The 11,285-nt window shown below is 59.7% G+C and overlaps 1 protein-coding gene across 3 annotated transcripts; it reads left to right on the forward strand.

Annotated features, from left to right (window-relative positions):
- Positions 1–1,076: 1,076 nt before the first annotated feature.
- Positions 1,077–11,285, forward strand: PRRT4 (proline rich transmembrane protein 4). 3 transcript variants are annotated; one of them, XM_030853707.2, is made up of 6 exons: positions 1,077–1,389; positions 2,618–3,341; positions 3,427–3,531; positions 3,857–3,976; positions 8,963–9,189; positions 10,224–10,750. In XM_030853707.2, the coding sequence occupies exons 2-6, from the start codon at positions 2,690–2,692 to the stop codon at positions 10,620–10,622; spliced, it is 1,503 nt and encodes a 500-aa protein (XP_030709567.1). In that variant the 5' UTR covers positions 1,077–1,389; positions 2,618–2,689; the 3' UTR covers positions 10,623–10,750. The 3 variants fall into 3 exon arrangements, with proteins under 3 accessions (XP_030709567.1, XP_030709563.1, XP_060160969.1); XM_030853703.2 differs by having other exon boundaries at positions 8,963–11,285; XM_060304986.1 differs by lacking the exon at positions 1,077–1,389 and adding an exon at positions 2,351–2,390 and having other exon boundaries at positions 8,963–11,285.

Below are 11,285 nucleotides of genomic sequence, written 5' to 3' on the forward strand. Positions count from 1 at the left end.
GAACCCGTGTTCCCTGCATTGGCAGGCAGATTCGTAACCACTGTGCCACCAGGGAAGCCCTTGGGAGGGATTTAGAGATTCAAGTCAGCACAAACGAGCCAGTACTACTTAAATCAGTCACTGTGACAGCATGATAGGGTCCATGAAATATCCACAGTGACAGCCCTGCTCTTTAGTTATCTTCAACACTGGCCTGCGTGCTCTTATATTCCTGGACTGCACACTCTTTGACTTCATTGTTCTCCTCTTGCCCCTTATTGGAAACAAGTTGTAAGCCACCTCTCACAAGGTGAGAGACATTTCTGAAACTCTTCAGTATTTTTGAGAGATCAGTTTTAGCAAAAAGAAATGTTACACACAAATTGACACTTGGTGGTTCACCTGTGAAGTGTTGGAGGCACTTCCAAATGTTGAAAGCCACCAGGTGATGGAGAAAACTGCAGAGGGACTGGGTTCATGTTGCCCAGCTTTGTAATCTTGGGCAAGTTCGTGAGTTTCCCCACCCACCCCGGGCCTTAATTTACCTGTCTGTGAAATGGGGACACCCACAGGGTTGTGCTGAGGACTAATGAAATAAGGGGTGCAGACGTGCTTATTACACCTTCCACTCACGGCTTAATAAACATAGTGGTTCTTCTTGTCGGGGGTGCCATCCTGGGCAGGCTGCCGTGTGTGCGCGCGCGTGTGTGTGCACACGAGCGTGCGCGTGGTGCTCTGACCCGCGGTGTTTCCTGGGGAGGGCGTACGAGTGGATGTGTGTGATGGGCCGCCCTGGGAGAGTGCGGCTGCGGCGCCGGGCTGAGAACGCGGTGCCCGCGCCTGCCGCGGCTGGGCGGCAGCGTCGGGTGAATGAGCGCGCGTGGGGACGCGGGCACAGAGGCGGCGGCGGCTCAGCCCTGCGGTGCGCGCCCGCCCGCCTGCCGCCCAGGTTGGGGGCGGACCGCGAGCCGCGGTCCGGGGGAGGAGGAGGGGAGAGGGCGGGCGCGAGGGGCGGGAGCGCAGGAGGCGGGGAAGGCGGGCGGTCAGAGCGCGGCTGCCGCGGAGCCCGGCGCGCGGCTCTGCCGGGGAGCGAGGCTCGCAGCCTGGAGGCGGCGCAGTGGGAGGGAGCGCGGAGCCTGAGCCGGGCCGGGCCGCCTGCCTGGGGCCAGCGCTGCGGGCCGGGGACGGGCCGCGCCAGACCCGGGGCAGCGCGTCGGCGAAGCCGCGGTGGCCGGGACGAGCCAAGGGGGAGTCGGGCGCAGAGAGAACCGACCAGAGTCGGTGGAGCATCGCCCAGCGGGGCGCCTGGGCCGCCGCGACCGCCCCTTCTCGGGGGACTTGTCGGAGGAGACCCGCCTGCGGGAGAGAGCAAGAGGAGCACGTCTGCCGTCAGGGCAGCGGGAGAGGGAGGTGTGTGCGCGTGCGCGCGCGCGCCTGCCTGTAGGGGCGGGTGGGTGGGTGTGTAGGAATGTGCATGTCGGGGGATGACGGTGTGTGCTGTGTGTCTGTAAGGAGCGTGCGAATGTGTGTGTAGGGGTGTGTATGCCTCTGTGTCGGTATATACTGTGTGTGTCTGTGAGGTAGGGGTGTGTGTGTGTGCCTGTGACACAGAGCAGGCTGCGAGCTCACTGAGCTTGGGTCTGAACCCGTGTAGGAGGGAGGGGGCTCGGCAGGACCAAGTGTGTGTGTGTGTGTGCGCGCGTGTGTGCGCACTTACGTGCAGGGGTGTGTGAAGGGTGAGTAGGTGAGTGTGTCATGGGTGCTAGGTGTGGCCGTGTGTGTGATGTAAGGGTGCTGGGTGCACCTCCGTCCCTGGCTCACCCTCCCCTTCCCCTACCAGATGTAGGCGCCTGGGGGCCGGGGAGTTAGGAGTCTACTGCAGCAGCCCCTTGTCCAGTTTGCCTGCCTAGCCATCTTCCCCCCCTCCCGGAAGCCAGAGATGGCCAAGCTGACCCTCCCCCCAGTACTTCTAGGGTTAAGGGATAGGGAGCCGGCCAAGCCGCAGGAAAGAGGGAAAAGGCTGAAGGGACAGAGCTTCTGCCAGACCAGGGCACCCTGCTTCCCTGGCCAGAGCTGCCTTCTCCATCTCTGCCAGATCACTCGCCCTGTGCTGCATCCCTCCGGGGACCAGTGCTCCCAGGGTCTGAGTGAGCGGACAAACATCTTAGAGGGGGCCGGAGCTGGGGTGGGACTGTGTTGAGGCTCACCTGTGAGGGCTAGCTTGTTCACAGTTGTCTTACCAGAAGGGTGCTCAGCACATAGTAGGCCTCAACAGATATTTGAGGGAGGAAAGAGAGAAGAGAAGACTCAGAAGGGATCTGAGTCTGGGAGCCACGTCCACTCACTCGCTCTGCTGTCAGTCAAGGATGAGGGCAGCTGGATGCAGTCAGACCCGTCCCCAGACTGAGCAGGTGAGGGAGGCAGGGGCTTAGGGAGAAGGAACCTTGGCTGGGAGAGAAGGGAAACTGCAGGGAAGAGATTTGTGCTGGGGCCTGAATGTTCAGGAAGAAGCTGGCAACTCTCCTTGGGCGGAAGCCTTTGTGTCCTGTCCCCACCACCTGCTTCTCTGGGATCAGAAGTCTCTCTGGGGCATCAGATCCCAGGCAGCCAGAGCTCATAGCACCTCTCCTCTCTCCAGGACCTTCGTGCTCAGAGGTGCTGAAGACCTGAGTCCCCTGCCTACCCAGGCCGCCTGAGGCCAGGAGGGGCCATGGCGGGGTATGGCTGTCTGGGGCTGGGGCTGTTCTACTGGGTCCTGCTTGCTGTCCCTGTGGGTGCCCAGGCTGCCTCCTCTGTCCCAGGTGCCCATGTCACCACTTTGGCCCCGCCACCTCAGAGTGAGGCCTCTGTGCTGTCTCTCAACCTGGGGCTTAACTTCAAATTCCACCTTCGGAGACCTGCTGCTGCTTGGGGGAGCTCTGTCACGGAGACCCGGGCACTTTCTCCTGGGCCGAGCCGGGAGCCAGAGGAAGAGGTGGCCGGTGGGCTGAGGACTGGCCCCCTTTGGGAACTCCTGGTGGGCTCTCTCGGGAACTCCCCCCCAGAGCGGAGCTCTGCTGAAGGCAGCTCTACTCCCTGGGCCTCCTCCTGGCCTCTGGAGTCCACATCCCTCCTCGCTGGGCCCACTGACCGGCCCACTGCTCCCTACCAGCCCAGGATGGGCACCATGACCTGGGATACTGCTCTGACAGCTACAGCACCTCCATCCAGTGCTCCCAGACTCCACCAGAGTGAGCTGGAGCTGAAGTTTGACATGGCGCTGAGAGCAGGCGTAGCCCCAACGCTTGGACATCGAACACTGCCCCTGCTGCCCAGCCTGCGGGCCAGCCTGGCAGAGATTGCTGGGCGCCTGGGACCCTTTGGTGAGTACCCACCCCAACCCAAGGAGCGCCCCTGCTGGGCAATCTGGCAGGTAGGAGGAAGCTTCAGCCTGGGCTCCTTTTGCAGGGTTCTTTGGCACTACTGTGTCCCCACTCCGGAACTTATCAGGCCTGAGCCCCCCGGACCCAGTTCCATCCCCAAGCTCTGCCTCTGGAATTTCGGGTTCTCCAGGTGAGTGTCTACTTTACCGCAACAAGCATTTATGGAACACCCCTAAATGCCAGCACCTCCTTTTTCCCTTGACTCAAGGGCAGCTCGCATTCCTTCTCCCAGGGCCTGGGATACCAGCCACTGCTCTATGGGGAAATGCCCTCTTTGCCATACTAAGTCTGGTTTGGTCCTTGTAGCTTAGCTTCTGGTACACATGTGGCTACAATCCCTGGGACAGCGGCTCCCATAGGTCAGGCTCTGAGAAAGGACAGGATTTTCTCCAAAGCTCCAGAGGCCAACGCTGGCTGGTAGGATGGCAGTCTAGCCCTATGTGCTCCCTTTGCAGGACTCTTTGGCACCACTCTGTCCCCGCCCCCATCCCCCCAGGAGACAAAGCTCCCAAGTCCAAGGCCACTGGACCCAGCTGCTTCCCTAAGCTCTGCCTTGATTGCAACAGCATCACTAGGTAAGTATCCAATTCATTGAAACTTGACAATTTTTTTTTTTTTTTGCGGTACGCGGGCCTCTCACTGCTGTGGCCCCTCCCGTCACGGAGCACAGGCTCCCAACGCGCAGGCTCAGCAGCCATGGCTCATGGGCGCAGCCGCTCCGTGGCATGTGGGATCCTCCTGGACCGGGGCACGAACCCGTGTCCCCTGCATCGGCAGGTGGACTCTCAACCACTGTGCCACCAGGGAAGCCTGACAATTATTTATTGAGCACTTACTACATGCTAGCCACTCATCGGCAGTCTGGGATCCTTGTATTTCACTGTCATCACCATTCTCTTCATCACCACTGTGGAGATATATATTAATGGTCTGAGAACAAGTGTTGCTGAGGATGGTCCCACACAGAGTTAAGTAATGGTCCTCTGGGAGTTTTACAATCACAGGCAGAGCAGGATGTAGACAAATGTATCAGGGGCAAACGGACACAGGAACTCCTTCATGATTTCCACAGCCTCAGCACTAACCCCACCCTCTACTCCAGTCTGCCTGGCCTGCCTCCCTACCCTCCCACTCCGACCTTGGGGCTCTCTCCTTTGCCGTCTGATCTGACATGACATGCTGTCAGATATAGGCAGAGTTGGGCCCCTCATTGGGAAGACGTTAAAGAGAAGACCTTACACAGACAGATGCCATCCTTGTTCAAGGGAGCATTTCAGAACACGCACATAGACAAGCTGGTGGTGCAGAGGAAAGACCAGGGGCTCTGGAATCCTGAGACTTCGCTTTGAGACTTGAATCCCAATCCCCTTCCTAACTGGCTGGTGACCTTGGACAGGCTATTTAACTTCTCTGAGCCTAAATTTTCTCCTATATCTGGAGTTTAATAATAGTGCCTATTTTGTTATTGTAAAGCTTCCACATAATGTAACGGGCACAAAGTATTAGCTCATTAAATAGTGTCTGTTAACTTGCTTCTTTCCCCGGTGTGTCCCAAGTACATTCCAGATCTACCTCTCAGACACGGCAACCGTGGCCCCTAAATGTGGTGGGACAACACATACCACAAAAGGCAGAGGGCATGCTGCTTGGGGAGACGTTCTGGTAGGTGAGGCCAAGGGGGACATGCAAAGGGTTAACTGTGGCTGGGAATCCTCTCAGCCACTCCACACTAGGAACTGGTGCAGCAGTGGAAATCGCTGGTCCCCGCCCGAGCTTCTTCCAGCTCCAGACTTAACGCAGCACCTGCCTGTCGTTTCCTCCCGAGCGGACTCAGCACTCCTGGGCGTGTGGGTGGGGAGCCTGCCGTCTCCTCCCCATTGAGCCCAGTGTGCAGCAGTGGCAGGATCTGCTGTGGAGTTGGGGGCAGGCTCTGTGGCCTCAGGGGAAGGATGCTGGGTGGCGGTCTGCCAGCCTTGGTGACAGCGCTGGCCAGGCAGGTTTAATGAGTCTGGACAATATCAGAGGCAGCCCAGCGGCTGGGGGCCCCGCCCTCCTTCCCCCTCCTCTCTACGGCTGCAGGAACCCAGCCTCTTCCTGGCTGTTCCTCTTGGATAAACCCCGGAGGGCTGCAGGCCTCCTGGAGAGAAGGCCAAAGAGCCTTGTTCCTGCCAGCACCTTCTGTGGGGAGTAGTGGCAAGCAGTTAGGGGCTAAAGGGAGTCTCTCTGTGTCTTCTCTAGGAACTTTCTAACCTCGGTACAGTTAACCTTTGGGCCTAGGGCTTCTCTTCTCTTGCATTAGGTCTGCTTCACCTCGGACAGAGCTTGCATTCAGCCAGTAAGGGCTGAACAGTTGTGCAGGTCGTTAACATAGTAAAAGACTTCCATACCAGTTGATAACTACCCACTCTCCTTAGCCTCCTGAGCGCCACTCCCCTCCCTGACCACCTGGCTGGCAGCTGTTCTGATTCCCTGAAACAGTGGTTAAATATTTCGAATGTCACCCTTACAAGGAGTACCAATCCTCTGTGATCCTGGAGGTGGGGCTGGGGGGAGGGATGGGGCCAGGCCACTGATCGGGCTGCAGCTTCAGGCATCCAGAGTAGAGAGTGATTCCCCAGCCCTTTGATGTGGGCACTAGTGGACTTTTCCATAAATTGAGCCGGGCCCTCTTCGCAACTCCTCCCCAGTCTGCTCTGGCTGCACCAGTTACTCACATTGACATCGCATCTCCTCTCTTGCCCCTGAGGTCAAGAGGAGTCACAGGGCCAGAGTGGGACCACCTTGTAAGGGAGGCCTGCACAGGAGAGGGATCCTAGGAAGTCACTGCCTTCTGGGGGAAACCGAGGGCTCCTTCTGTGGAAGCCTCAAATGGGGAGACAGAGGATGAGGTCAAGCGGACCCGTCAAAGACAGAGGCTGGGCCTTCTTCACCTGTCCCCACCCATACCTGGCCTGCCCTGCCCCCTGGGAGCAGTGCTCCTAGGTCAGAGCTCTCTCCTCTGACACTTGAGCTGGGCCTGTACTCTACTTCCTGGTTTTCATTCTTTTTCTGGCTTCTTAGGAATGTTGCAAGTTGCTCTAATTGCCATAATGCTTTGGGCCAGAGGTGAAAGATGGGGTCTTCTGTGGCCATCGAGTGAGAAGTGGAGCTGGAAGAGGGTGAGGTGGGGCAGCTCTCTGAGAGCTGCACTTGTCTGTACAGTGAGCGAGGAGGAGGCATGAGGGGCAACAGGTTGGCGCAGGCTGTGGGCTCCTGGCTGGGGTCTCCTTGCCTCTCTGCAGAGCCCACCAAGACCGGAAAGACCAAGGAGACTCGTCCACTTTGCAGAAGTGGTTTGGGCAAGGGTATCTGAGGGGACCAATAAATGAGGGGTGAGGGAGAATGTTTGTTTATTTGATCCCACTGGTGTTAGACTGACCCTGTCCCCCCACCGAATGCCGTCAGTTCCCAGCTGAATGATTCCTCATTTAACTCACGGCTGTGTCTTCAGTAGGTGTTTGGGGATGGTCAGTCCATCCAAATGGTGTTCTTTAAACAGGGTTCACAGAGAGACAATGCGTTGATGTTCACTCATTTGACTAATTGTTGACTTTCTAAGGGAAGACAGCCTTTTGTTAGTTAAATCGAGACTTAGTTTGAGGCCAGAAATGGTCACACTCACACAGACACACACCGATGACTGACGGGTGATAAACAGTAGCCCATAATGATCAGACCAACAACAGTTGTATATCAAATGCTTATGATGCACCAGTCTCTCCAAAGAGCTTTGCACACACTGGCCGTGTATCCTCATAACAGCCCTGTGCAGTAGGTGCTCTTCCCCATTTTAGACTTGAGGCATATGATGGGACAGGAACCAGGGAACATGCTGCCATTGGCAGTAGGCAGCCAGCTGTATATATGTAATTTTTTGGCAGCTCCCTCTCTGCCCTCCCAGTTGCCCAATTCTACCTTCCCCTCCCCTCTCTCCAGGGCTGCTTTCTGGCCGGCTCACTCGTTTTCCTTGTTCTTAGGATTGCTCTGTTTTCCATGTCCCCAGCACAAGCTGGCACTGCCTGGGGTAGGGATGGGGGTGTGCCTCGAGTCTTCCTGTTTTGTCCTGCTGAGGCATGGCTGGGTATGGCCAGGCAGTTGGGGCAAGAGTCTGCTTGTCAGGAGATCCTCCCCGCCTCATTCTACATCTGTCTCCCATGCATTTCCCCATCGCCATATGGCTCCTCCCATCCTTCTCCACCATCTTTCTCCCTCCATCCTTCCCTGCAGCTGCAGTTCTGCTAAGCCTGCTAGGTGGGGGAGGGAGGTCCAGCGGGAAGCATCTTCCCTTGCTGCCTGGCCATGGAAAATCCTTGGGTCTAACTCTTTTTCACCCCTCTCTAGCTCCAGGAGAGTAGAATTAGGGATCTTAGTCCTCACACTCTCTTACTTGACTTTCCTTTCCTCAAGGGATGTGGGGAAGATGTTAGAGCACAGGATGGGGCTGGGAGCCTAAGTTAGCAAACCCCAGAGCACCTGAGGGGCTCACTCGCTAAGCTATGATCCCCCCAAATGTTCCTTCCTCAGAGTTCAAGGGTAGTCTTGAGACCCAGGGGAGTCCATCTCAATGTCACCTTCTGTAAAAGGGGGTGAGAACCAAAGGGGCATTGTAAGAGCCTCAGACCAATGGCTTTGTAGTTGAGTTAGGATGGGGACCATAGCCATGGGTAGGCCGAGGTTGGAGGTGTAGCAGGCAGGAAGGCCAGTGAATAGGGAAGGCTGTGTTTTCTCAGGGTGCTGGGGATGGGAGAGTCATATCACTCCCCCTGCTGTGTGTGTGTGGGGGGGGCAGTGCGGGGTGGCTTTTCCTGATGAGACAGGGAGAAAGGGGAGCAGCTGAAAAAAGGCAGGGCAAGCTTCTTCTAGCACCAAGGTGGGAGTTGGGAGTCAGGGGTGCAGAACAAGAGATAAGCAAACTAGTATTACGAAGCGCCTCTGAAATCAAGGAGAGGGGCTCAAACTGGTGCTCAGATCTGGATTCTAGTTGCAGCTCTGCCAATATGTAACCTTGGACAAGTTACTTGGCCTCTCAGCAGAGCCTCAATATCTTCATCTGGCAAAGAAGAGGATTCATTTCTTCAGCGAATATCTGCTCAGTGCCCACTCTGTGCCAGGCACTGTTTTAGGCATGGGTATTCAGATGTGAGCAAAGCGATCCTTGTTCTCACGCAGCCTCCTTCCTGGCTGGAGGATTGAACTAGAGGGGGCTTCTACAGCTCCTTCCACTTGTAAAATTCTGTGACTTCTTAAGAAAAACCCTTTTCAGTGGAATCACAGGGTAATGAACAAAGCAGGGAGCTGGGGGTAGATGGGGTGGGGGGAGGGCATGAGGGCTGAAACTGCAGCCGGAGGAGTTTGATGTGGGAGGGGAGGGTGAGGGGCGGCAAGGTCACTGAGTCTCAAATTTAAGACAAGTCCTTCCTGGAAGCTATGAGGACTCTCCGATTGGCATACAGGCTACTGGCTGTAGGGTGGGCAAGGGAGGGCTGCACGGAATGCCTCACACAAACGTTCTTTGCCCACAGACTCCACCACCTCCACCTCTGGCCTGGATGACCCCTCTCCCGCCAGCCTTGGGAACCTTTCGGTGCAGCCAGAATGTGGGCCAGGGTCCTGCAGTATCAGAGAACTGCCTGAACGCGAAGCGCAGCCTCCTGCGGCCCCACTGCCCCTCTTCTTCCTGACCCTGGAGGCCGACTGGACAGAGGCCAAGGCTCGCTGGGGTTTGGCCTGGGAGGCCCATGTGTACGGGGTAGGCGCGCTCTTCGGCCTCGTGGCCCTGCTGGCGCTGCTGGCTCTGGCCCTCTTGCCCTGGCGCTGTCCGCCCGGCGCCCCCTGCCTGGCGCTGCTGGACCTGCTCCTGCTCTCCGCCGGGACCACCCGGGCCTTCCCGCTCTTCTACGACGCCTACGGGCACCGCGACCGGTTGCCGGCGCTGGCCTGGCTGCTGCTGCAGGACCTCCCGCTGCCCTGCCTGGCCGCCGGCCTGGGCCTGGCCTGCCTGCTTCTGGCCCGGCCGCGCCCGCCGCGCTGTCCAGCCGCCCTGGCCGCGCTGCTGCTCCTGGGGCTGGGGCTGGCTGCCGCCGCCGCCCTCGGGAGCGCCGTCCATCGCCCGCTACGGGCCCTGCGGCTCGCCTCCCGCGGGCTGCACGCCTTCCTCGCCGCCCTCCTTTCCGGGCTCCTGCTGGCGCTGTCCTGCTTGGGGGGTCGTCGTCGGCGGGCCGGAGCGCCCCTGGGAGTGTCCGGCTTCAAGGGCGCCACTCCTTTCCCGCAGGCGCGCAGCCCCTTCGGCCCGCTCGAGTCCTGGCGGCGCGCGGCGCGCACGGCCCCAGTGGCGGGCACCTTCGGGCTGCTGAGCGGAGCCCTGCAGGGCTACGAGGTGCTGCACGCGCTGGGCTACGGCGGCCAACCTGGCCTGGAGGGGCCCTGGCCCTGGTGGGCCTTCCAGCTCGGCCTGCGCCTGGGCGAGGTGGGCGTCGCGCTTCCGTTGGCGCTGCTGGGCCTCTACCCGGCGCTCTGCAGCCCCCGCGTGCCGCCGCGCTGCTGGGCCAAGCTCTTCCGCTTGTCCCCCGGCCACGCCGCCCCTCTGCTGCCCGGAGGCTGGGTCGCCGGGCCCCCCGACAAGAAGCCCCTGGGGAGCGCTATCGCGCGTGGTGACGTGGAGCTGCTGCAGCTATGCGCCCTGGCAGGGCCGGGTCCCGACCTCCTTCTCCAGGGAGGAGGCTGCCGTGGCTTCGAAGGCGCGGCCGCCAACCCGGCCCCTTCCCCGGTTTCCTCCCCCTGCAGCGATTACACTGTGGACTTCCGCCCGCCCTCCCCCATCAACCTGCGGCGCAGCATCGAGGAGGCCCTCTGCAGCGAAGCCCTGCTGAAGCCCGGCCTCTTCCAGGGCCCGGCCTTCGGGGAAGCCCTGCAGGGGCTCGGCCTCTACCGCACCGCCTCGCTGGGGGCGCAGACCGGGGCCGGGCCCACTGGGAGGTCTGGGGAGGCCCCTGGTTCCCCCGCGGCCCCCGAGCTCCCCTCTTCCGGGGCCTGGCCCGCGGGCAGCAGCGCCTCATCCGGCTCGCTGTGCGGACTGTCACGGGACAGCTCGTCCATGCTGCTGTGCTCCAGCCCGGACAGGCCCCCTCGCTGTCCGCTGGTCTGCGTCCTCAGTCCCCCGCGGCCCTCAGGAAGCAGCCCTAACCTCCCGGCCTCAGGATCCTACCAGGCCCTGTCTCCACCCTCCCGCGACTCCCCAGAGCCGCCTCCTGAGCTGCAGGCCGAAGAGGCCTTGCTGCAGGAGCAATTCCTGGACGCCTGCCGACAGATTGACGAGCTGAGCATGGGCAGCGACACCATAGACCTGTGAAGATGTGGGCGCCTCGCCGCCCCGACAATACGCCCCCTTCTGGCTCCTGTTTTGCCCGAGACCTGCACACTGTAACCCTTCCCCAATCCCGCCTGGCTCAGATACCTCTCCCCGCTTCCTTTCCCATCCAGGGACTCCTGGATGGGTGAGTCAGCAGCCAGGTTCTGTTGATTGGGAACTAGTGCCACCTTCTCTGGAGCCCTGGGCACTGATGCCCTCAGCTGCAATTCTAGGCTGGCAGGGGTCCCACTTTTCCTTGGCATTCACCAGCAATAAAGCTCCAAGGTGCTCCACTCCAGACCACCACTTCCCACTCTGGTGCTGAGTGAGAGGGGCTGTCCTCAGCCGACCTCAGGACTGGCCTCAGTCCCCACACCCACCTCTGCCACGCCGGGAAATCTCACCCCTGCGTGAGACTCCCTGTGCTCCACACGATCCTTCCCCATAGAAGGGTCCACGGCCCATCTAGGAGACTCTGCAGCAGTAGGGTGGGAGGT

This window comes from Globicephala melas, chromosome 9, assembly GCF_963455315.2.
Source record: "Globicephala melas chromosome 9, mGloMel1.2, whole genome shotgun sequence".
NCBI classification, from domain to species: Eukaryota; Metazoa; Chordata; class Mammalia; order Artiodactyla; family Delphinidae; genus Globicephala; species Globicephala melas.

Coding starts and splice junctions, on each gene's coding strand:
- PRRT4 (XM_030853703.2), top strand. CDS start 2,690: ATGGCGGGGTATGGCTGTCTGGGGCTGGGGCTGTTCTACTGGGTCCTG. Junction 3,532..3,856: donor TGGAATTTCGGGTTCTCCAG/GTGAGTGTCTAC, acceptor CTCCCTTTGCAG/GACTCTTTGGCACCACTCTG. Junction 3,977..8,962: donor GATTGCAACAGCATCACTAG/GTAAGTATCCAA, acceptor CTTTGCCCACAG/ACTCCACCACCTCCACCTCT.